Consider the following 23,012-nt stretch of genomic DNA (forward strand, 5'->3'; position numbering starts at 1 on the left):
CAGGACTGAGCCCCCACATGCTGTGTGCAGAGGTTGAAGGAGATCTGGAAGTGCAACCGGTGCCGCTCATCAGTGAAGCCAGCACAAAGGAGTCCTCAGTATTGCCAGGCAATCGGCGCGGCTGACCGGGGCGTTCCCGGCATTGTTCACCAACAGCCCTGGAGGCTTATGAAGACGCAGAGCCACCGGCTGCCACCTAGCCAACCAGCACCACAGAGTGCAGTCCCCGGACAAGGTGGAGCAGAACACCCTGTAAGTGACGGAGCAGGAGCCCCGCCCTTGCTGCACCAGCCGCACAGGGCCAACATGCTGCACACCACTGTCGTAATTTGGCAGCAACTGAGTTAGCATTTAGCTCAGCTACACGAACTTTCTTCGTTAACTTGACCAAACGTGCGGGGGCCATTTTGTATTTCCTGGCTTCCATTTTATATGAACATGCGGCCTCGTGGTCAGCATGCCCTTTTGTCCTTTCTCTGTACCAATGACCATTTACCTTGCCCAGCAACAGGCTATTTTTAGTACTGGTCAAGCTCACGCATGCGCACTCCAACGTTTAGACTAATGAGCGGTCACCTCTCAGGAATGTTCTCCAAAACTGACCAGTGGTACTAGACTCCTCCCACATGCTGGCTGTGTTCCAAAAATGCCCTGATATGTACCTAAACTGTGCAAAGAGTATACCGCCTATCTTTTTATTACTGTTAAACTGTATAAAAGAGGTCGCGCACCGATGTTCGGTGTGATACTTTTTGCATTGCCGAAGGGTGCTGTAGGAATGTACCACCACCCCATGGGGTCTTAATAAACTTGTCTTTTGCATTTTCCAGTTTCCGTGCCAACTTCTATTCTATGGTGTTTGAGAGTTTTTGCAGAGTATGTAGACCTGACGAAACCCAATACCACACCGCTACAGGAGAGGTGCCTAACGCCTTCCGCCTATTTGCAAATCTGTTGCCATCATTTGGCCGCATTTTGCTGTGGTGTACAGGCAGGCTCCCCAAATTACCTAAAACAGCAACCTGGTACTGGAATGGTGTGCTCAAGGATCATTGGCACCACAGTGTTGACTACAACATGGTAATCCTGGTGTTGTTCCTTCACTACACATGGTCATTGTTGATGGTGATAACTGTTATTTCTTTTTCCCTTCTGAAGACCGTATAACAAGTGTCCTGTTTTCAGGGCCTTCCCACAATGTGCAGTGGAAATAATTTTATGAAATAAGTAAGCATGGGCGGCAAATCCGTTACGCCCGCGGATTTTTCGGATTTTTGGTGAATACGCAATCCGTGTATTTTACGTATTTTCCCAAAAATCCGAAAAAACCGCGGATGTAACGGGTTCAAAAGTTGAACCCCCACCCACGCATGTAATGGCGCCAGCAAGCTGCCAGCGCCGTTGTAAAATAGTTACAAAGTTAGCTTGCACAGGAACCACTAGATAAAACGAAGCAGGTGCTGCTTTATTTTATCTAAGTGCTTCCTGTGCAAGCTAACTTTGTAACTATTTTACAACGGCGCTGGCAGCTTGCTGGCGCCATTGTAAATAGTGACCCCTGCGCCCTTCGGCGCGATTGTATAGTAACACACACATGGTCGCTGTAGACAACTCTCTGGCACTTTAGGCAGCTGTAGTGTAGTAAAAGCACTATACATTTACCCAACGAGGAAGCACTTACAGATATCAATAAAGCATGTGCCCTAGTTGAAGCTTAAATTCAGTGACTCATTCATCAGCCCAGAAACAATCGTGAGCGTCGTGGAGGCAGGGCAGGTGTGCCTTCTTCCCAAATCTACTGTCGAATATCAGCTGTGATGCTGGATAGAGGCCTATGCATCCTTGACTTTCACCAGCAAGCAATCCTCGAGCTGTTCCTGTGACCAGGAGCTTATGTCTCTTGATCTGCTGCTCTGATCGGTCTCTGACCTTTTATACACACAAGAGGCATGTGCACTCGCATGGAAGCCCTGTCCGTTTGGCCATGAGTAGGCACATTGTGTTCGCACGGGTTTCTGCACGTTCGCGAGCGTTTTGTACAATAAAACCCTCGGGAACTTGCAGAAACCCGTGCGAACACGCAAAAAAAAAATACGCTAGGATCCGCGGATTTTGCGTATTGTCGCAATCTGCAAATCCGCAAATCCGCAGATCCGCGGATTGCCAATCTGCAAAATCCGCCCATGCTTAGAAATAAGCAACCTAAAAGTGTTTATTACAATGTTCTGACTGTTATGCTTATGACAATTGCCTATTTTGGCAAACATTTAGTGAAAAATGTGATTGTGGCGTAATGTGTTTATATACAGTGTAGGTGATATTTTTATTTACTACAGTGTGGAGTTTCTTTTGTAGTATGTGTAGTGTGTCAGTGGTGTGTGTGTGTGAGTTGCGCAACCGCTTTTCACATTGCCTCTGGGATAAGCCGGACTGCTCTGCCAAGCTACCAAAAGGGTGAGCAGGGGGTAACTCCGTTATCCTGACTAAAGTGGAGGGTTCTGCCTGATTTGGGTGCATACCTTAGCCAACCATGAACTCAATTTTTACACTTCTTCTCTTGAATGATATACCTCTTCATTATCATTAGGAAGTCTTCCAAGATTTAGGAGAAACAGAGAAGAAAAAAAAGAAATACTTCACACTAATGACTTCTAACCTGACGAGAGACACACATATGCACAATGAAATACACACAGAATAAAGCATCTGTCTATGGAGAGAAGCAGCTTCCCAAAGCAAAAGACTTCAGAAACCACATTTGGAGGGATTCTGGCACACGGAATATCCGTCCAGAATTGAGGGGAAAAGTTCAGAAACATCCTAAACGTTTAGGTAATTGAAGTGCTGGGGGCACAATGGCTTTGGTACAGGGGCATAGAGAGAGTACCCATCAAGAAGAAAGACACTCTCTCAAAGAGAGGAAGGGAGAGTGCAAGTTCTAGGGGAGTGATCTGTCAAATCAGAATGAGGATCTTCTTGTGGAGAAGAGATTGTGTGACATGGGTGAAATGTCAAGGAACATGTCCGCAGAAACTGATGAGAGGTAGGCATAGAGAGAATGTCAGCTCTCAGGAACATTTACATATGGAGGGGATGGTTACACTGCAAAGGAATATATCTAGTGAATAAGAGCATGTCCACTCAATTAAAGAATAAGAAGACAGTTGGTGATCAGGTATAAGGAGATGCACTTTCGAGTATTACGGGACATATCCAAAGAGAGGGAACATGCCCAAATACATGAAAAGCATGTGTCTCAACATCTGTGACATCTCTGAATGCAACAGCGATGGGGTTTGTGTTTAGGTGTGGCAGGTATTTGCTCAGAAAATGCAGAGATTGCAAAAATGGATTGGGTGGGGAGAGGACCAAACTGGATGAGGGCACCAACAAGACTTCAAGCCCTAAGGCCTAGCTTAAACCAATAACTGCAATCACACATTGCTCTTTAAACAAATATGCTTCACACACTACACAAAGCTGTACAAATGCACACACCGTAAATAAAGTCTGTAAATGCATATCAACTTCACACATAGCTCTGTAAATGCAGGGCGGTGAGGGAAAGGAGTTCTTTCTTTTACACATATAGACAGCTACACACCGATAGCTACACATGAACACACAAACACCTCAGCCGTGACCATCTCATGTTTCACAAATCTTCTGTTAGGTGGTCACTCCTGATTTAAATTGATGTTGAGACTCCTCTACGAATCTCAGTCAGCAGAGCAGGTGGCATGAAGGAAATCTGTGCAGTTTGCTGTAACCTCAGAGTCGGAAAGGGGTCTAGTATGTCAGAACTATAATCAGGGATGGGTAGTTTTGTGGGGAGACCTATCATATGCAAAGTTGCCAGCCAGGAGTAAATTGTAAAAAAAAGGAAAAAAATGTCTTTATTATTCGTTCGAAATTATAGCATATTGTATTCTGGGACTCGTTGGCTCATGGTAAAAAAGTAAAAAGGAAATACCAAGCCCAGATATGCAGAATGCTAACGGCCGAGCAGCCTGCTACAAATAAGGTATTGGAGTTGTCTTGAGATCATTTTACATTTCTGTGTTCTAACATCGGACATAGAGGTGGGTAGCTGTCTCTTGAAAATTTTATTTCAAACCTTAATACATGCTTATAAAGTAAACAAATGGGGGCTTTTCATTAGTGGTAGGCAGCCAGGCAGGAACCGAAGAAGAGGAGGGTGAGTAAATGGTAATTGTTAAAAGTTTGTTTATACCTGGTAAATGATAGTAGATTTGGGAGATTGCGGTTGGGCTGATCCCTAGAACTGTACCACCATGCCTTATGACCACACGTTTCCTTTTTTACTTTTGCTGGAATTGTCTGCACACCTGTACTGTATTATTGTATAAAACTTTAAATAAAGTTTCAAAACAAAAAATATGGGCTTTTATCAACAGCAGGTAACATTAGGCCTCCTATTTGGTTTCAAATTGTGGGCAATGAGAGTGGCGTCACATAGTGATAAATGAATTTCTCACCTGACTTCTCATTGGACACCTCTCCTGGAGTCCAAGCTCCCACAGTGCCAGTTATGCACTGCTGGCGAGTTCCCAGTCAGTAAGTCCTCCAGCCCCAGGGCCTGGTGTCAGAAGGGCAGCATGCAGTTGCTCTTAAAATATACTAATAGCGCTCTCCGACTGTTTGATCATCGGGAGCAAGGAAATGAAGGGGGGAGTGATACTGGAAATATTTGAGTGTCCGATCCAAGTTCCACATTCAGCAGCAAAGTCATGCACTTGCTAGGCCTTTCACACAGGATAAAACAACCCAAAATGCTGACAGAACAGGAGAAAAGTGCAAACGCAAGCGGCCCGGCTCCGACCAAGGCCCCATTATCCATATACTACACGTGCACACAGAACAGAAGTTCCTGCAGGACTCCTCCTTCAGCCGGCCCTCTTACAGCAACTAAACCATAGGGCGGGGGGAAACTGCTTTATCTTTGTGCCTGCGGTTACCACCCTATACACTGACCTTCCTTGCCCTGCATCGCGCTCTGCTGAATGTATCCAGCCTTGGGCCACATCAGTCAACGCCCCAATAGAAGCCATGCTTAAAATGGCCCCGCCCACAGTCATGACATCACTAAACTGGCTGTGCCTTAAAGGCGAATCACTTCCATCTTGCACATGCGTAGTTGCCCCATCCCCCAAACATCTTGAGGACTGTTTTTGATGATAATACAGGCAGCCAGCTCTCTGATGAGCATCTTCCCGGTATTTTCCTTTTGCTGTCGACTCCCAGGTAACTTGTTGAGCAACATCCCTTATGCCTCCTATTACCATTCTCCCATGGCGTGCACAGTGCTGGATGGGGCCCCCTGGAGCACGGGGCCCACCGCACTGCGTGGGCTGCGGTGCCTATTGTTACGCTCCTGAGTGGGTGGCATCTTGGTGTCCGGAATCAGGAGGACAATGGCTTAGAGTGCCACCCTCTGCATAGTAACCGCAGCAAGGTATGAGACTAGTCATTTGTGGACTTTGTGGATTTTCCTTCCTACAAGGCCACCTGTGATGCCTGAATTGGAGCCTGCAAGCAGTGGATGTCTTGTGTGATACTACAGAAGAAGTATTGTCAGTCAGCAAAATAAAAGGAACAGTAAACAAACAAAAGGGAAACAACCAGTACTGCATTTACCCCAACTCCCACACCCCTCCTCCCCTCCTCCCCTCCTCCCCTCCCTTGGCCCCTACATCCCTCCTCTCCCTCCCAGCCCTCCCCCTCCCTCGAAATTGAATGGAACATTGGTTCTTCAGGAGATTCATTGAATGAGAACTACACCTCAGCTTAGGTGTGGAGATTAGCAATGAACATAGGTGATTTCAAGCTTGTGAACTAACATACCCCTTAAAACGTAGTTGGGTAGACTTGAACCTGTAGTGGAATTACACAACTATCGAACTACAGGGTCTTAGGAGATGAATTAAAACAGACCATAGATGCTCTAGAGAACTATTATGAATTGCCCTCTCTCTCTCTCTCTCCATCTCTTTCTCTTTCCCCCTCTCTCTCTCTCCATCTCTCTCGCTCTAACTCTTTCTCTTCCCCCCTCTCTCTCCCTCCCCCTTTCTCTCTTTTTATGTGGCAGAGTTGACTTGTTTATGCAGCAAAGAAAGGAAAATGATGCTATAATTATGTGGCACCTCTTTCAATTTAAAACCAGTGTAAAACAGCAGATCTCATTTCATGTGCCTCACTCGGCGGTGGTTTAAACTTCAGCGAGTGGGGCCCCGCCCAAGACGACGTGCAACAAGGCCTTGCACAGCTGCCAACAGGTTTGCAAACAGGCCCGGTTCTAGCGGGTGGGCCGGGTGGGCCCGGCCCACCCAAAGAGGAGCCTGGCCCACCCAAACAGGAGCCTTGGCCCTCGCAGTGAGGGCTTGAAGGCAGGCACAACGCGCAGGTCGTGTGTGTCAGCCCGGGGAGACAGCTTCCCGGACGCACACACACACAGACAGTTTAAGATTATCGCAGCCGCACCAAAGTACTTAACAGGTCTTTAAAAGACCATTAACATGTTAATTAGGCTTTGTTTACTTTTTTCACCCCTTCATCTCTGCATGGTGAAAGGGGACAAATCCTTTCTTTGACAACGGTAACCTTTGCCTACTGTCCTGCTGCGTTGATATTTCTTTTTCTATGCAGCGCAGCGGAAAGTGGTCTGTTTATTCCTAGTCACCCCCTGACCCCTGCAGCTGCTTATCACATAAGGCTGTGACACAAAATATGACTAATGGAGTAGGTAAGAGAATGTGTTACAAAAATAAAATCTTTTTAAAATCTGCACAGGCACAGCAGGACGCATACTTCGTATGTGCTTCATTTAAACAGTTTTTATCATTTCATCATAGCCGATGCTGGTCAACAATAAAACAATACAAAATGGCAATATCCAGATAAAGTTGGTGATTAATGATCCTGCTTTAGAGCAATCGTTTGTCTGTTAGTATTTTTTAGATGCAGATGTATTTTATGTGGATAGCTCAGTGGGTTACTGCCTTTGTCACAGAGATCCTTGTGTTACTTCAGAAGTTACAATCCTAACAAAAGGCAGTGAACAACGAACTGTCACCAAAGAGCTGCAAACAAACATGAATGGTATAATTAGAACTTCGCTTTTTTTGTTTTGTGATATAGTTAGAACTTCCCTAGTTTTTTCATTATTCTAATGTTGCTAAAATGAGTATGTTTGGGCAGATATACATTTTTATCAGTAAAGCTGACCCCCATGGAATACTCTTTAAATCCCATGGTTGTGTTTCCCCAGACCAAACCCTCTTAAAATATACTACACCAGAATGGATGACCTATGATTCCTACACCTTGTAATCCTCATTGGCTTATGTGACATTCCCTGTAGACTGATTTACATACTTGCATGATTCATTGTCTCTGTAAGTGTGTGCGTGGTGTAAAGTACTGACACACACTACATTGATATGAGCAGCGTTATACAACAAATTAAATGCATATGAGAGAGGGGATACGTAAACATGAGGGGCGCTGGTGGAGGGTGCCAGTGAGGGAATCCGAGGAGGAGGTAGTGGGAGGGGCTATGGAGCGATGAGGGGCACTGGTGGAGGATGACAGTGAGGGAATCTGAGGAAGAGGTCATGGGGTGGAGGGGGAAGCTAGGGAGAGATGAGGGGCACTGGTAGAGGGTGGTAGTGAGGGGGTCTAAGGAGGAGGTCATGAGGGGGATGGGCTACAGAGAGATGAGGGGCGCTGGTGGAGGGTGGCAGTGAGGGAATCCGAAGAGGAGGTCATGGGGTGGAGGAAACTAGGGAGAGATGAGGGGCACCGGTGGATGGTGGTATTGAGGGAGTCTGATGAGGAGGTCATGAGGGGGAGGGGCTACAGAGAGACGAGGGGCACTGGGGGAGGGTGGCAGTGAGGGAATCCGAGGAGGAGGTCATAAAGGGGAGGGGCTATGGGGAGATGAGGGGCACTTGTGGCGTGTGGCAGTGAGGGAATCCGAGGAAGAGGTCAATAGGGGGGCATGGACGGATGAGGTACACTGTTGGAAGGTGGTAGTAAAGGTATTTATGGAGGAAGAGGTTATTGGTGTGGTGCCAAAAAAAACTTTTGCATCAGCCCTGTCATGGCCTTTCTGTTTTTGTTTATTTAATTAGCAGTCGGGCCATAAGGGCCACTGTGGAACATACTTTAAAGTGCGTGCTAATTATATTTATTGCTCTATTCAATGTTTTAAGTATGAAGGTGATTTTACTAATGTTTTTACCGGGAGATGGTGCCTGACATGGGGCGGGGCCCAAGGTCATCTTTGAGATAAGGTGCACTGGAGAGGAATAGTGGCTAATCAAGCTTGTAAGGGAGTGCGTTGAAGAGTCCGTGGTCAGGTGGAGGTAGTAATGAAGAGGGATTCTCCCTGAAGGCTCACACAGAGGGAGCCAGAGAAGTGTCACTTGCCTGATACTCCCACCTCAGAAACCTCCTCTTCCCATCAAAGGAACATTACATAGAAAAAACACTTTTTGTGAGTGATAACATTAAAAAGAGATTTGGAAAAGAGTGAGTTTTACTGGGCCTTGTAAGATTAAGAAGAGGTAAAGGAGGGCCCTGAAGCAGGCCTGCCTAGACATATATGCGACAAATCGAGCCCGCAGTGGCCCACCCAAATGCGTCCTTGGCCCACCCAAATAAAAATTCCTGGAGCCGGGCCTGTTTGCAAACCGGAATCCCCATGCAGCAACACCAGCAGATTGAGTCTGAACCCTACTGAAAGGGCTGGGCGGAACGGAGGCCTGCGAGGGACAGCATACCCCGTCCCTGCAGTCACAGTCGCAAAATGCTCTTTTATTTTATGGATTTCAGCCTCTGCCCCTGGGAGTGAAGTGAAGCGCATTTGGGGGTCCCCTGCATGCTTCCCCCTGTCCCCACACCATCACATTTAAAAATGCAAGTGGCGCTCGCAGACAGGGACCACTTTGTGAATGGGCACCCCCAGTTTTGGTGGGGGGACCCAACACCCATTAAAGATTTTCGAATCAGTAGGGACGTCCAGTTTATGCCACCTTTCCCTATCAATCCATATTATGTGTCAAAGAATGCATTGTGGTCACAAAGACATTTATTTACGTCTTGTAATGAACCTAAGTACATTGCGATTTAGGGCTGTGTCTCTATAAAGCCTGTAATTTTCCAAATTACAGATTTTACGACTGCAAAACTCTTAAGTGCATCAGGTCGTGCGTTTTTTGTTTCCTGCTCAGGACAAAGATCTTTCCAATTGGGGAAGTTTATTCATCTTGGGCAACATTGTCGCTTCTTTATATGCCGGACTACAGCAATAAACGACTGAAGATGACTGGTTAACATTCCTAAAGTGTCTGTGTGCTGCACTTTTAATAACTGTCAATTAAATAACGGAATTATGGATTGTGTGATGACTGACGGAAATAAACTTTTCATAGAAAATGCTGAAAGTCACATTTTCCCAATGGGCTGGGTATAGCTCATCGCTTTATTGGCTTGCTGTCTGCAAGATAGCACAGCGAGTTGAATACTCCCTGCTGGCAAATATAGTGATCTGAAAGTCGCCATTTGAAATCCTGGCAATGCCGACCGAGCCTGTCATCCTTCTGAGGTTGGTAAAGTGAGTGGTAAAAGCAACATCTGTTATTTTACAATGCTTATTTTATTGATAAATTATTAGGGTGCTTTCAAACACCAGGTCTCGTATGAAACGCTCTCTCTATATGTGCAAGCATTATAGACATACATGTTTATTACTGCAGGTTCCTAAGTAATGCGGCACAGTTTTACATATGGGTGTGTGGGTCTCTATAGGTGGCACAGGCTGATGGGTGCTATGGCGACATCTCTTTTCCCTCGCGTCGTCACTGTCACTGCCGTCTCTCTCTTACCTTCTCCCATGCCTCTCTCTCTCCCACCCCTCAGACCTTCTCCCTACCCCCTCTCTCTCTCTGTACCCTTTCTTTTTATGGCCCCTCTCAACGCTCTGCTATGTTGTCTCGATCCCTCAACTCTCTCACAGCATCACTCAGCTCAACCACAGCATCACTCAGCGCAACCACCGCATCACTCAGCGCAACCACAGCATCACTGGTTCAAATATGTTCTCTCAATGTTTCAAGCTTTATTACAAATGTCAAAAAAGATGTTAATATTTCACTTCTGTTCTTGGATTTTCGTCACAATAAAATACACTGAACATAATCTTCACTAAAGTTATTTACAAAAGTTTAAGCTATTGCCATTATAAATTACAATCACTTTTATTCAAGTATTAATTATTTTAAAAAGTTAAAAGCCATTGTTATTTGTAATATCAATACATCTAAGTCACGTAAATACAAAACATGTTGCATTACAAATGCTATAGGTGTCACATTTACAAAAGTTATAACTATTGGCATTGTAAATGACAAAGCTATTAATTTAGCTATTTTTAAAAACAACACATAAATAAAAAAAATGTCATTTATAAGACCAATAGCTCAAACTTTCCTAATGCGAGACCTATTGCATTTCCAATGCTTGTTGTTATTGGGTCGTTTTTGCAGCATAGCTGCAATATCGGCCCCGGTAACAAAATCGGCCGAAACCGGCCCTGGCACACAGCTCGGCCGCACCCCCAACCACCCCGGGGCCGGCCGAGCACTTTGCCAGGGCCAGTTTTGGTTCCCAGTCCAGCCCTGAAAACGAGTCGACCCTATCTGCTGCCTGTCTCAGCTTCCTCTGTTGTGCGCTCCTTCTAGAGTCATCTCTCCTGCGAGGGCAGCCCTCACTGGCAGCAACTGCCCACAGAAGAAACATCCTCGGTCGACGCCCTCACACACACCCATGCGTGCTCCCATCCGAGCTTAAAAAAGTTAAACATAGCTGCCAAGGTTTCAGATTGCTATGTGTAACATTTTTATTATTTCAGTGCAAATATGAGTGACATTTCAACGACCACGAGTGACACTTTCGCAAGCAAAATAAAGCAACGCAGAATCGGGAGACAGGATATAAATATCAGAATTTACATCCATTTAAGCAACCAGAAAAATGAGATTTTAAAACTGCAGCAGAGAACCAGAAATTGAAGGGCACTTTCCTTGTAACCTTACCGTACTGTTAAGGTGGGCGGGACGGCCCAGTTCTACTAGAAATACTGCTGTATTGACCAGCACACGGCACTATAATTGCATGCAGCGTTCGCCAACTAGCAAGGCTTCTTATTACACCTCCCTCTCAGTTAAAATACAGTAATGTCCGCTAGTGAGTCATTCACTCAAGCAGAGACAGACTGCTTGACTGCACAATTGCTTGAGTATAGGGGCAAGGAAGGCAGCTCAGTATGAAGCCATTTTTATTATACCAGTTGAGTGCAAGTAGATACCAGGCAGGCACAGGACGCGAGAAAGCTGTCCATGCCGAACTAACTATAAAGGTGTGCACTGAGCAAACAGCAAGTGATTTTAAGTGCTTGTCTGTGCTGCAAGACTTGGTCATGCTTGTTGGACTAAATAAGTAGTCACTTACTGTGCAGAGTGACAATTCGGTTTCCGGGGGTGGAAGCCTGCAGTCCTAGCCACAACAACTCTTAAGACGCAGGCAAACCGGCAATGATTCAGTCAGTGAGTGAGTGGTGTACTAGCTTGCTCTGGGCTCCATCACGGCGCTGCGGTCTTGGGAGTAAAGACCCCAGTCATCACGGGATCACAATGTAAGATTTATTTTACATTTGTTGCAGCTTCCTGATCATGCACGCTCATTCATTAGGTTAACTTAAGCTTACAGAGGCTGGTACTTACTTACTTGGGCCGGAAGCAGAGTCCCAACTTGGAGTGTGGAGATGGCGGCTCCATTAATTACTAAAGCAGCGTCTCTCTGCAAGGTAGTGGCTGCAGGCCACCATAATTCAGGTTTATCGGCTGCATCAGTGATAGGAGCCTTCTAGGCTGGCTCCAGTCCAATGCGAGTCCCAGGCGCAGAAAGGTAGGCCGTCCAGTGACACACAGACCCAGGGCTAATGAACGCGCGGCTGGGTCTGCAACAATCTCAACAGACGCCGTGGTTATTCACGGACTAGCTCAGGGCTGCACTGACGGCCATGATTGGCAGAGAGCTGCCTTCCGGGATCCAACGCCCGTCGCCGGGTAATATGCGCAGGCAGGAGCACACTTAGAGTTTAGCCGCGGATGCTAATAAGGACGCGGCGGACAGAACAACTCCAGTCAAACCTCCCGCCGCTTCTGCCCGACCTCACTTGCTTCCTGTTCCAGGACGTGAGGTCACAAAACCCCCCCGCACAGCCAGTACACGGCAGCCAATTCTAAGGGCAGGCCCCGCCCTGGGTAGGTATTGGGCAGTGAAGTGACGAGTCATTAATGTGACAGCAAGCGGCGACGCAATTTCAGTGCCACCAAGGAGAGCGAGGCTAAAGATTTTAACATTGTAGCAAGGGCTGCATTTTGCCACAAGTACCTTAACTGTTTACTGAGCGAGCCCGAGTGCTGGCAAGTGGCAGCACCGACATGTGTGCTAGCAGCCTGGAGCAGCCAGTTTCAGCGATGTACGGCTGGCAGAGTGACATTAAAAAGCGTGACAATGCATTTCAATGCGGTGATGCGGAACACCACACTGAAATACGGTAATGTCACACCTGATGCGTGATACTTGGCAGGCCTGGTTAAAAAAGGTTGAGGGGGCTGGGAGAAGACAGCTGCCAAGATGGAAAAGAAGTCCTGTAAGAAAGAGGAGGTGAGTCACCTTGGAGCACTATAAGAGAGCAAAACTCAAAGGAGGCACATTTAGATTAGACCCTTATGCACGTGACAGGCCTGCCTCATGCTACTGGCAATTTCAAATCTGATTTGTTTTCCATTCTGCCTCTATGCAATGATTTTTCTGCAATCTCAGGTAAAACAAAATTGCCATTTGCATTCTGTATTTGCACAAAAAGAGGCGAAAGCAGGAAATACAAATCTAGTGACAGGTATTAATGAGGTCTGAATACATTATCACTGCGGACCCAACCACTACCGGCACTCGCAGGGGGGCAGCGGCTCATAAGCGCAATGCGAAAAGCAGCAGCCCGGCTTGTTTTAAACCAAAACAAATGCACAGAGTAAACGGGGTGGTTTCTATCAACACCCTCGACTCAGAAGACACCCGAGGCAACGACGGACAGAGTGGGACCTCGTATTCCTGAGCAAGGTTCCAGGTGAGGTGAGGTCCAGTCCCTGGTCAAGACGGATGACATCTGCATCCCTTGAAGCGGAGGATCAGTAAAAGAAGGTTGTATTTCATTCCAACCTTATTGTGGTGATATTCACTGAAGTGTACATATTAATCTTTTGACACGTTTTGGTTTTTTAGTTGGTACACACATGCAGTAGCAAATTTTGACAACATAGGTCCTGAAGAAAGCCTTGGGCATTTTTACCCATTTGGCTGAAACATGTCGACCTTGATACATAGCAGTTATTTGTTAAAACTCCTTTTTGCACTGCTTTAGTTTTAATTAGAGTGTAAGGCGATATTCCAAATAAACTTTGATTTAATCCTCACATCCCTATTTTAAACACTGCACTCACTTGTTTATGCACTGCACGTAGTTCCCATGTGATCATTGATCCAAGAAACATACGATCTGTTTTTTCATTTTCTGGTGCTCCCTCTTTGACTCTATTGAGTGAGTTTTCCCCTAAATATAGTCTCTATGATCAAGAGACATATCATTCGTCTGGGTGGATAACCAGATGATAAGATTGATCACGTTGACAATTGATGGGAATCCAAGCTCTGCTCAAGGGTCTCTGTGCTTTCACAATACTCCTGCTTCTTTGCTTCTGTACTTCTGTTTCTTGTAGTCCTAGGCACTTGTTGGCACTTTGTTTGTGAGACCCCCAGTTCAGTAGGTTATTGATATAGTTTCTATCAACAACCAGTGCCGGAGTCAATTAAAGAAAGCTATCTTGGAGGTGTAAGCATGGAATGGCTGCTCATTTTCACAACACACCCAGTGCATCCGTTCCTTGAGTGTATTTGTGTGTGTTTTTGGGATAGCAGTCAGGGCTGCTCTCCAGATATTCCTTGAGTTTGCAATCATGGCTTTCATGCTCAAGGCTGCCGAGCTCGGAGCTGGTTCCAAAGCAGTGTACAAGATAGTGGTGGGTGCCGACCGGTAAACTCCGCTACGCAACATAGGCTGAGCTTTTGCCAAACTCCTCCCTTCAAGTGAAGTGCGGAGTTACAAAATCTCGGTGAACTCTGCTGGCAGGGCAATGTTTATCGCCTACACTTCATTTTTAGGCTTTGTTTCTTCTCAACTGCTTCATTCGTCAGAGCTGCGAGCATGCTGTGTCCTTTTTACTTTATCGGCTGGTTGCCGCTTCTGAGCCATGCATTGCTGAGGAATATTTCAGCTTTTGTCCTCACATCGACAGGCACAGCTCATTAAAGAAGCCTGTCTAGGCTCGCCTTAAAGCCTGTCAAGCATGAATTGGGTCGCAACGTTGATACAAGCGGATGCATCTGCACCGCTTTTATAGAAATTATTTGAATTACTCAGATGCAGAAAGCACTAATGGCTCCCATTTCCCAACACCAACACAGATGAAGGAATAAGATGTCTTGCGTTCCTCCTGATTGACACGAGCTAATAGACAAAAAAGTAACCGTATGGTGTTGCAGTTCAGGAAGCGTTAACCGGCTCCTGAATATCAGTCCCAAGCACGCACAGAAATTTCAGTTGCGGGGCTGCCTCAATGATATGAACTTTCGGTTCCAAAGGCATAAATGGAGGACTTCTGAGATTTTTGCTATCCCTTGATCCATGTTGCAACCAAAAAGCCTTTGTAACAGGTTGTAAAGAAATATATCTACAGTCTTGAAGAAGACCCTGGGAGATGTTTTAGAACAACACTCTTTTATTGGGAGTCGAAACATTGACTTACAGATTAGGTATTCTGTACTAGTATCTGACATATCTATGCCACAAATTAAGGCCATATGGTTGAATATACATGCTAAGCACATACAAATGCCCAATTAAGTTATTCTATGTGTGTTATTAATGTTGAATGTTCTACTATTTGGATTGTGTTCTATGTAATGTACTTTGTATATGGCACATAAATATGTATGTAATTTTATATCTTGTTGAACAGTCCTGTGTCTTTAAATATTAGTTTATGTATTGTTTTATACAATATATGATTTCCAATATATTGGGCACAATTCGAACTCATAGCGTCAGTCTTATCCTTTTGTCTGTGTATCAATCAATATAGACTGTATGCCATTGAATGGTTTTCCTAGGTGTCAGGATAAATGTAAAAGGTTCTGAAGCAATTGTACTTTTCTTGACAGAAGCAACTATTAGTTTATGCTGTCATATCACCCCATATTATGTGAGATACTGGGTTACACCATTAATATTAAATGGCACATGTCAAACAAGGCTGGTTAATTCGTACACTACAAGTACCTTTCATTGGCCAACGAGAACCCTCAGCGCTAGTATCGGAGAAAATGTTTTGTAAAAATAGCCTCGACATGACACTTAATCAGAAGCACATTTCACACATTTCAGGCATTGTTTCTGCTCAGATGATGCATTCATCAGAGCTGCGAGCGTGTTGTGCCCGTTTCACTCTATATGCCGTTCACAGTTTCTGAGCCGCGTACCGTTGAGGGGAAGATTTTCAGCCACAGGTTACTCATGTTGACAGCTAATATTAAAACTTGTCTGGTGTCAAACACGATGAATCAGCGTGTACGCCAATAAGAATTTAGCTTTTGTTCACACGCTGACAGGCACAGCTCATTAAAGAAGCCCGTCTAGGTTTGCCTTAAAGCCTGTCAAGCAGAAACGCCTTGGTTAAGCCTGCCTAGTGAGGAACGTTCTGCAATGTTCATTTAATCTCAGCTGTTCTATTCCATTATAGCCACAAGTGTGCTGGTCCACTTTCAGGCTTCTAGTCACAGTTTTAGTTGTGTGTCGCTGTGGAGGACCCACTGTGTTAATGACAGACACCAGCAATAAAGGATTAGGAGTTAGCCTAACTCAAATGGTGGGGGGTGGGGGGAGGAGAAATATTATTCGGTAGTCGAAAGGAAGGCCTTAGCATGCTACTGGGCGGTTCAAAATTTTCCTGTGGGGCATTCCATTTACTATCAAATCTGACCACAAACCATTAGCGCATGCTTTCACCACCAAATGCTCGACCAAGACCACATCAAGAATATTGAGCTGGATATTAGGATTAGAAGGGTTTAACTTCAGAGTACAGTATTTTCCTGGAACATAAAACATTCTAGCAGATTTTCTTTCACATGCTCCTCTGGACTGTACCACAGACATTGCAGAGGCAAAAGAGAATGATGTTCTACTGGAGTTAGTCAGCGTGAACAGGAATGAATGGGAAGATTACATGAGAGAGTATGAATAAATGATATTGCTAACAAGATGCGTACAAGAGGTTTGGCCAGATAGTAGAAATTAGATTACCACCAAACTATCCAAATAGTGGTAAGGAAGATAATTCCCCCAGAAGGGATTATAGACAAGATCATCAAATTAGCACACAAAGGTCACTTGGGATGGAGCCTCACAAAAAATAAGACGTCCTCTGAATATTGGTGGCCAGCTATGGATGCTATGCTGTAAAACGTGGTGAAAGAATGTCTTGAATGCATAAAAAGTGACAACCACACCAAGTCAGGAAAACTTCCTCTTTCCCCTGTTGAGCCATGGACATAATTAGCCTTAGACCAATGGCCCATTAACATTTAAAACTCTAAGACAGAGGACTATCCTGGTATTGCTTGACTATTATTCACATTGGATCACTACAAAATGTCTACAACAAATAAACACAGAAACCCTAATCAACTTTCTTAAAGAAGTATTTGTGGAGGAGGGTACCCCAGAAACCTTATTAACCAACCACAATGTACAGGAAGAGGTGTGGCGCCGCGGCCAGGGCAACTGACTCCGGAATGTGGGGATCACAGTTCGATCCCCGGTGCTGGCGGCAGATTAGCCCAGCACCATGTGACTCTGTGAAATAGCTTGCTTAATCTTCCCGACGGCCCCCTGCGCCTAGAGACCCTTACGGGTGATTGTTCGTGCCTTACAAATGTGGATTAATATTATTATTATTACAGTTCACCTCTGACCTTATGAAAGACTTTCTAGAGGAGCTACAAATCAGTCATCATTAGACAGCCTTATATTGTTCCCGGGTTAACGGGTTAGTGGAAAGGAGGAATAGAATGGTGAAAGAGTGTTTACAAAGGATAGAAGCTACTGGTGTGTCAGCCAAAACTGGCCTTCAAGACAGTGTGTGGACTTATTGTACAGCGCCTAATTGTGTCACTGGGGTTTCTCCTTTCCTGTAATTGAAGGGTGGATCCCTAGAAATAATATGACAGCTTCATGATTAAGGGAAAGTAGAATGGTAACGTTAATATTGAGAAAGTCGATGTTAATATGAATAATGATACATTCATGTACAAAAACTAATTTGCATCTTTATTAATAAATTTGCCCATTATGTACTCCACGTCAAGCCCAACTGTAGTTAGGCAGTCTCTAAGACCCAGGCCAGAGGTCACTGATTGACAGATCACAGGTGGGGTGGCACGTAGCGGGCAAACAAATGTGCAAACAGGAAACCCCAGATCAATCCCACAGATAGGCTCAGCGATAACACAATGGTCTAGGGAGATTGACCCCAATAAAGCAAACATGGCGCAGGAGTAGCACGCTCCCAAAACACCATAAAGTCAGATGCTACATAAAGTTAGGAACACATAGACAATCAGGACACAGCACACACAACATGTAGTGATCACTCGCTCCCCATGCCGGACATCTGGACATATTATCCTCTGGCTGCATTGTGTCCACCCAATGTTGAGGCCCACCTGGATTCCTCATTGAGGACATTACTTTATTGCTCCAAAGACGGTAGTTCATAATCCTTACCAAAAAGGATTGCTAGAACTGTTAATGACATTCTATGCATTGTATCAAAACCCATTTCAGATCAATTGTAAATTGAGATACTCCTGAGACTCTATACCTGTAACTGTTCTCCCAGCTGCATTGTTTAATTCAACATACTGTTTGTGTTTTGCCAAATGCCTCTTATCTCTTGTTTTCTCAAGTTATTTCATGTTCAAGCAGCAGTTACAGTAGACAGAGAGAAAATATTGAGAGAAATGTCCATCCACCATGAGAAATACAAAAACGGATATTATGAAATACAACATGTATGAGTCCCATCATTTAAGGAAGGGGACTGGTATGTGCTGATCTGCCCAAACCCTGCAGGAGGGAAGATTACAGGTTTTCTGTGCCTTTCAAAGTATCTTGATTAGGGGGGTAATGTTGTTGTATCAGATAATGGCCACAGGCCCGATTCACAGAACTAACTTAAGACAAAATCCTAAACTTACTACTTTTGTCATTCACAGAAGGCATTTAGTAGTAGTAAAATTAGGATTTCGTTTTAAGTCTGTCTTAAGTCTGTCTTAAGTCTGTTCTAAGTTTGTCTTAAGTTTGTCTTAAGTTTGTTTTAAGTTTGTCTTAAGTCTGTCTTTAGTCTGTCTTAAGTCTGTCTTAAGTCTGTCCTCCTACTACTTTTGGTCTTCAAAGAAGGCATTTAGTAGTAGTAAAGTTAGGATTTTGTCTTAAGTTTAACTTAAGACAGACTTAAGATCAACTTAAGACAGTCTTAAGACAAACTTAAGACAAACTTAAGACAAACTTAGGACAAACTTAGGACAGACTTAAGACAGACTTAAGACAGACTTAAGACAGACTTAAGAAAAACTTAGGACAGACTTAAGACAAAATCCTAACTTTACTACTACTAAATGCCTTCTGTGAATACCAAAAGTAGTACGTTTAGGATTTTGTCTTAAGTTAGTTCTGTGAATCGGGCCCCACATCTGGGGGATGGATGAAATAATATCACATAATCCGGTTCATACATTTTCACAAAATAGAGGTAGTATGGGTACAAAAAGGGCAAGAATTGAAAGATCAGGAGGGCATTAAGAGATCTGGAACAGTGGGTTCTCCTCCTATTTGGCATAACGAATATGTTATGAAATAATATACTGGAGTTTTGCACTTATTGTACTGCTTTCTCGTGATGAAGTGATGTACTGAACTTTGTGTCCTCTCCTAAATACTCCATAGTGTATGTTCATTCTCCTTCTTGCTTGAGAATGTGTATTTTTGAAAGATTATTTTATTGTAGGCTATCCTTGATAGTTCCATCATTTATCATTGCTATGTAGTTTTTCCCTGTGTTGTTCATACCCCTTCACCTTAGTATTTTGCTGTTGTTTTATTTCCTCTCCTTAGATTTTCCTGACAGTGAGGTTTTGTTATTTTTCTTTCCTCCCGTGTAAGGGAGGTGTGTTGTCATTTCTGCCCTTCTTTGGATCAGTCCTCTCCCCCTTCCTTTCTCACCACTTGGAATGTTCCCACTCAATTGTCAGACGAACATTTCACCGTTGACTCCAGCTGACTGGAACCTTGTGATGGTGTAAGAAGCATAATACAGATCCCCTGTATGAACCTCTGCTTCTTCACTTTGTAACACTTCTATATTGGAATGTCGTTATTTACCTGGAGGCAGTTATCAGGCAGGTCGCTTGGAAGAGTTATGACTAATTTCTGAGGGACTAGAAATAAATGATTCTTAAAATATACCTGAGGAGTCCTACTGGCACCTATTGGAGAGGGAATCTTTTTAGACAATGCTTAAGCCTCTTTTTGTGAACATACAAAAGTCATGGGGCTTACTAACATAATGGTGTTTGACTTTTTTGCACCTGTTAGTTTTCTCCGTCTTTAAACATAAAATGTTACACAGCTCACCTTTTCCAATCTGTATGGGGTCACTGAGCGGTGATTCCACAGATACTCCGGAGTCCTGGATCTGATAGGAGCACCTGTACTCAGTGCCATCTCCAGCATTCACGCCACTGATGGAAAAAATAACGCTCTGGCTCCCAGGCAAGGGAATGCGATCAATTAAAGCTGCTTGTTCTCCATCTGTGTGAAGGAAAAATCTTTTCACTGTCTTGTCTTGGGGTGCTGAGCAGTTAATGTTGTAAGATCCTTTTACATGATGCACAGTATCATAGAAGATGGACGGTTTGGGCATGGACGGTTTGGGCACTTCTGAAAAAGAAATGAGAAATATTTAGTTGAATGGCATTGTGAGACATCAGAGTTTACATTTTTCAACTTTTTTCACAAGCGCTGATCGCCCAGGTTGCTGAATATTTAATTTTGTTTCCAACTCTTGCCTCTTTCTTTCATCACTCTACACGTCCTTTCTCCTTATCTCACATACGCAGATTCTTTTCCTCCCCTGGTCGCTGTTTTCCTGTGTTTGTTTTTGTCATTCTTTCTCCCCTTTCTACTTTTCTCTGTCTTGCTTTGGCCAAAGTCTGATGATGGCAAATAAATCTTGGTGCCCACCACCTGCAAATATCAGAACAAATTAAGCACATGTCTTATTTCAATTGGGGATCTCTTCTTTAGCACTGAGCAGGCTACTTGTAGCCACTGGAGGCAGCCCTCATATTCAGGCTACGCTCTATTTTTATACCTTAGTGTTAATTGTTGGGCAAAAACTAATGACACCCAATAATGAGACAGAATATTATCTGTGCTGGGACCATCAATTAACATATGAAAACATTATTTAGCAATACTCTTCCTTATAAGCAACGCCAATACTGCTTTATCTGTCAAAAGAAGGAAGAGAATCCTTCTAAAAATTGACCCCAAATTCGTAGAACTCGCCAACAATGAAAAAGGACAGGAAGCCAATGGACTATTTTTCTGCGATAATTTTATCAAAGAAATAACCAAGTATGCAGGTGCCTTTAGCTCCCTACAAAAATCTCAAAGGGAGATTAATAAGGTATTTGACAGGCGTGTTTTTGGTGGGGCCGGGCGATCATGAGGCCGATTTCCTGGCAGAGGCCAAGGTGTCAAGGGCCTCCTTTCAGAGGGGATTTAGACCTATCCTCTACCAATCCCAAAATTCACATACGAGCAGCTTCCCTCAGAGACAAGGGTTTAGAGGAAGAGGACAACGAGGCGACTGTCGTTGAAGAGGCTCAGATAGGTCAAGACCTTTCTGTTATCCCTATAATGATAGGTGGGAGGTTAGCTCCGTTTGCAGAAAACTGGCTATCAATAACACAAGACCCTTGGGTGTTGGAGACCGTTATGGGCTACCAGATAGACTTTGTTGGGGTTTCCGTGCAAGACCATATCCCGGAGATAAAAAAGTTTAATGCAGAGTTATCAGAACTAGTCAACAAAGAGGTTCAAGACCTATTTAAGATTGGTGCGATAAAAGAATCTTAAGCCATTTTTCCTGGTCCCTTGAACTACCTGGCACTCCAGCGCCTGAAGAGCAAACACTTAAGAGATAGCTTGAGTTATTCTGAGGAAATAACACTCTCCCAAGAAGCAATGGAAGAAATAGATTGGTGGTTAAAAAATACGGAGGCATGGAATGGGAGAGCTATCTTTGGGTCTCTCCCGGACCTGGTGATAGAATCAGATGCGAGTTTGTCAGGATGTTCAGTTTCTACTGGTGGTCTTTGGAAGGAAGAAGAAAGGAGTCTACATATAAAATGTTTTGAACTCCTAGCAGGCTCTTTTGCTATAAAAGGTTTTGCAAGGGACACTGCCAGATGTTCAATTCTCTTAAGAATGGACAATGTCTCTGTGGTAAGATATGTCAACAAGTTAGGAGGGCCTAAATGGAAGAATCTGGCAGATTTGGAAAAAGTATTTTGGGGTTATTGTCTCAAACAGAATATTGTAGTTCAGGCGGAACACATCCCTGGGTTGAACAATTTGGAGGCAGATTGGTTTCCTTGGAATCACAGGGACTCGAGCAATTGGCATCTGAACAAGGAAGTTTTCCTAGCTGTGATGGACATCCTGGGTCCTTGCCAAGTAGATCTCTTTGCAGACAGACTCAATACCCAACTAGAGACTTTCTTCAGTTGGCATATAGATCCGGAATCCGCAGGCGAAGATGCTTTCTGGCAAGATTGGGGGGATAGGCTTTCCCCCTTTTCGATGATTACTCAAGTAGCTGCAATGGTCCTCAAATGGAAGGTTTCTCTGGTTCTTGTGACCCCCCTTTGGAAGTACCAGGTGTGGTACCCTATGTTAGAAATGCTAGTGAACTATCCGGTTTTATTACCGGTATTCCCGCAAATTCTTCTATGTCCTTCAGGCAAACTGCACAATCTAGTATTATCAGTAGAACTGAGAATGATGGCCTGGAGAATTTCAGGACTTTATGGGAAGTGCTGCCTACATACTTGGGCATTTCTTTGATAAAATCATTGCCGAATAATAGTCCATTGGCTTCCGGTCCTCCTTCATTGTTGGTGAGTTCTACTAAGTTGGGGTCAATTTTTAGAAGGATGCTCTTCCTTCTTTCGACAGATAAAGCAATATTGGCGTTGCCTAGGAGGCAAACTGCCCTTTGGATCCGTTGTCTGAGTTCTTCCACATTAAGAGTGGATTTACCAACAAAGGCCTCTTCCGTCATATCAAATATTTTGGATAAAGGACTGGAGAGGTCTAAGGGTCGGTCTTGGCACATGTGTACACCCATGTCTAACCCTTTTCTGGGGTCCCGACCACCTTTGCCAACAAAAGCAATTATTTTTGGGTCCACATCGGGGGTCTGGGTGACCGTGTTGGGTAGCATAGGTCTAGGGCATTCTGACCTGAGGCTTACTCTCAAGTCCTTGGGGATCTGCTTTCTTAACCAGAACTGTAAGTAGTCCTCTACATAGGTAGCTGGTGACCATTCAGGGGATAAAGGATGTTTCAGGAGAGAAGGATCGAACATAAGGCCCCTGAAAGGGTCCAATAACTCTCTGGTATTCTCTTCGCCCAGTAGCGAGTCCTTGTTTGGTTTGGATGGAAAAATTTCAGAACCCTC

General features: G+C 44.3%; 1 protein-coding gene across 1 annotated transcript in view; it reads right to left on the reverse strand.

The window, feature by feature from the left end:
- LOC144769579 (immunoglobulin superfamily member 1-like) overlaps positions 1-23,012 on the reverse strand; it is a 440,561-nt gene that overhangs the window by 83,214 nt on the left and 334,335 nt on the right. Inside the window, exon 7 of the mRNA XM_078653739.1 lies at positions 19,898-20,200. Within this exon, the coding sequence (XP_078509865.1) occupies positions 19,898-20,200 (303 nt within the window). The remainder of the gene's footprint in view (positions 1-19,897; positions 20,201-23,012) is intronic.

This window comes from Lissotriton helveticus, chromosome 7, assembly GCF_964261635.1.
Source record: "Lissotriton helveticus chromosome 7, aLisHel1.1, whole genome shotgun sequence".
NCBI classification, from domain to species: domain Eukaryota; kingdom Metazoa; phylum Chordata; class Amphibia; order Caudata; family Salamandridae; genus Lissotriton; species Lissotriton helveticus.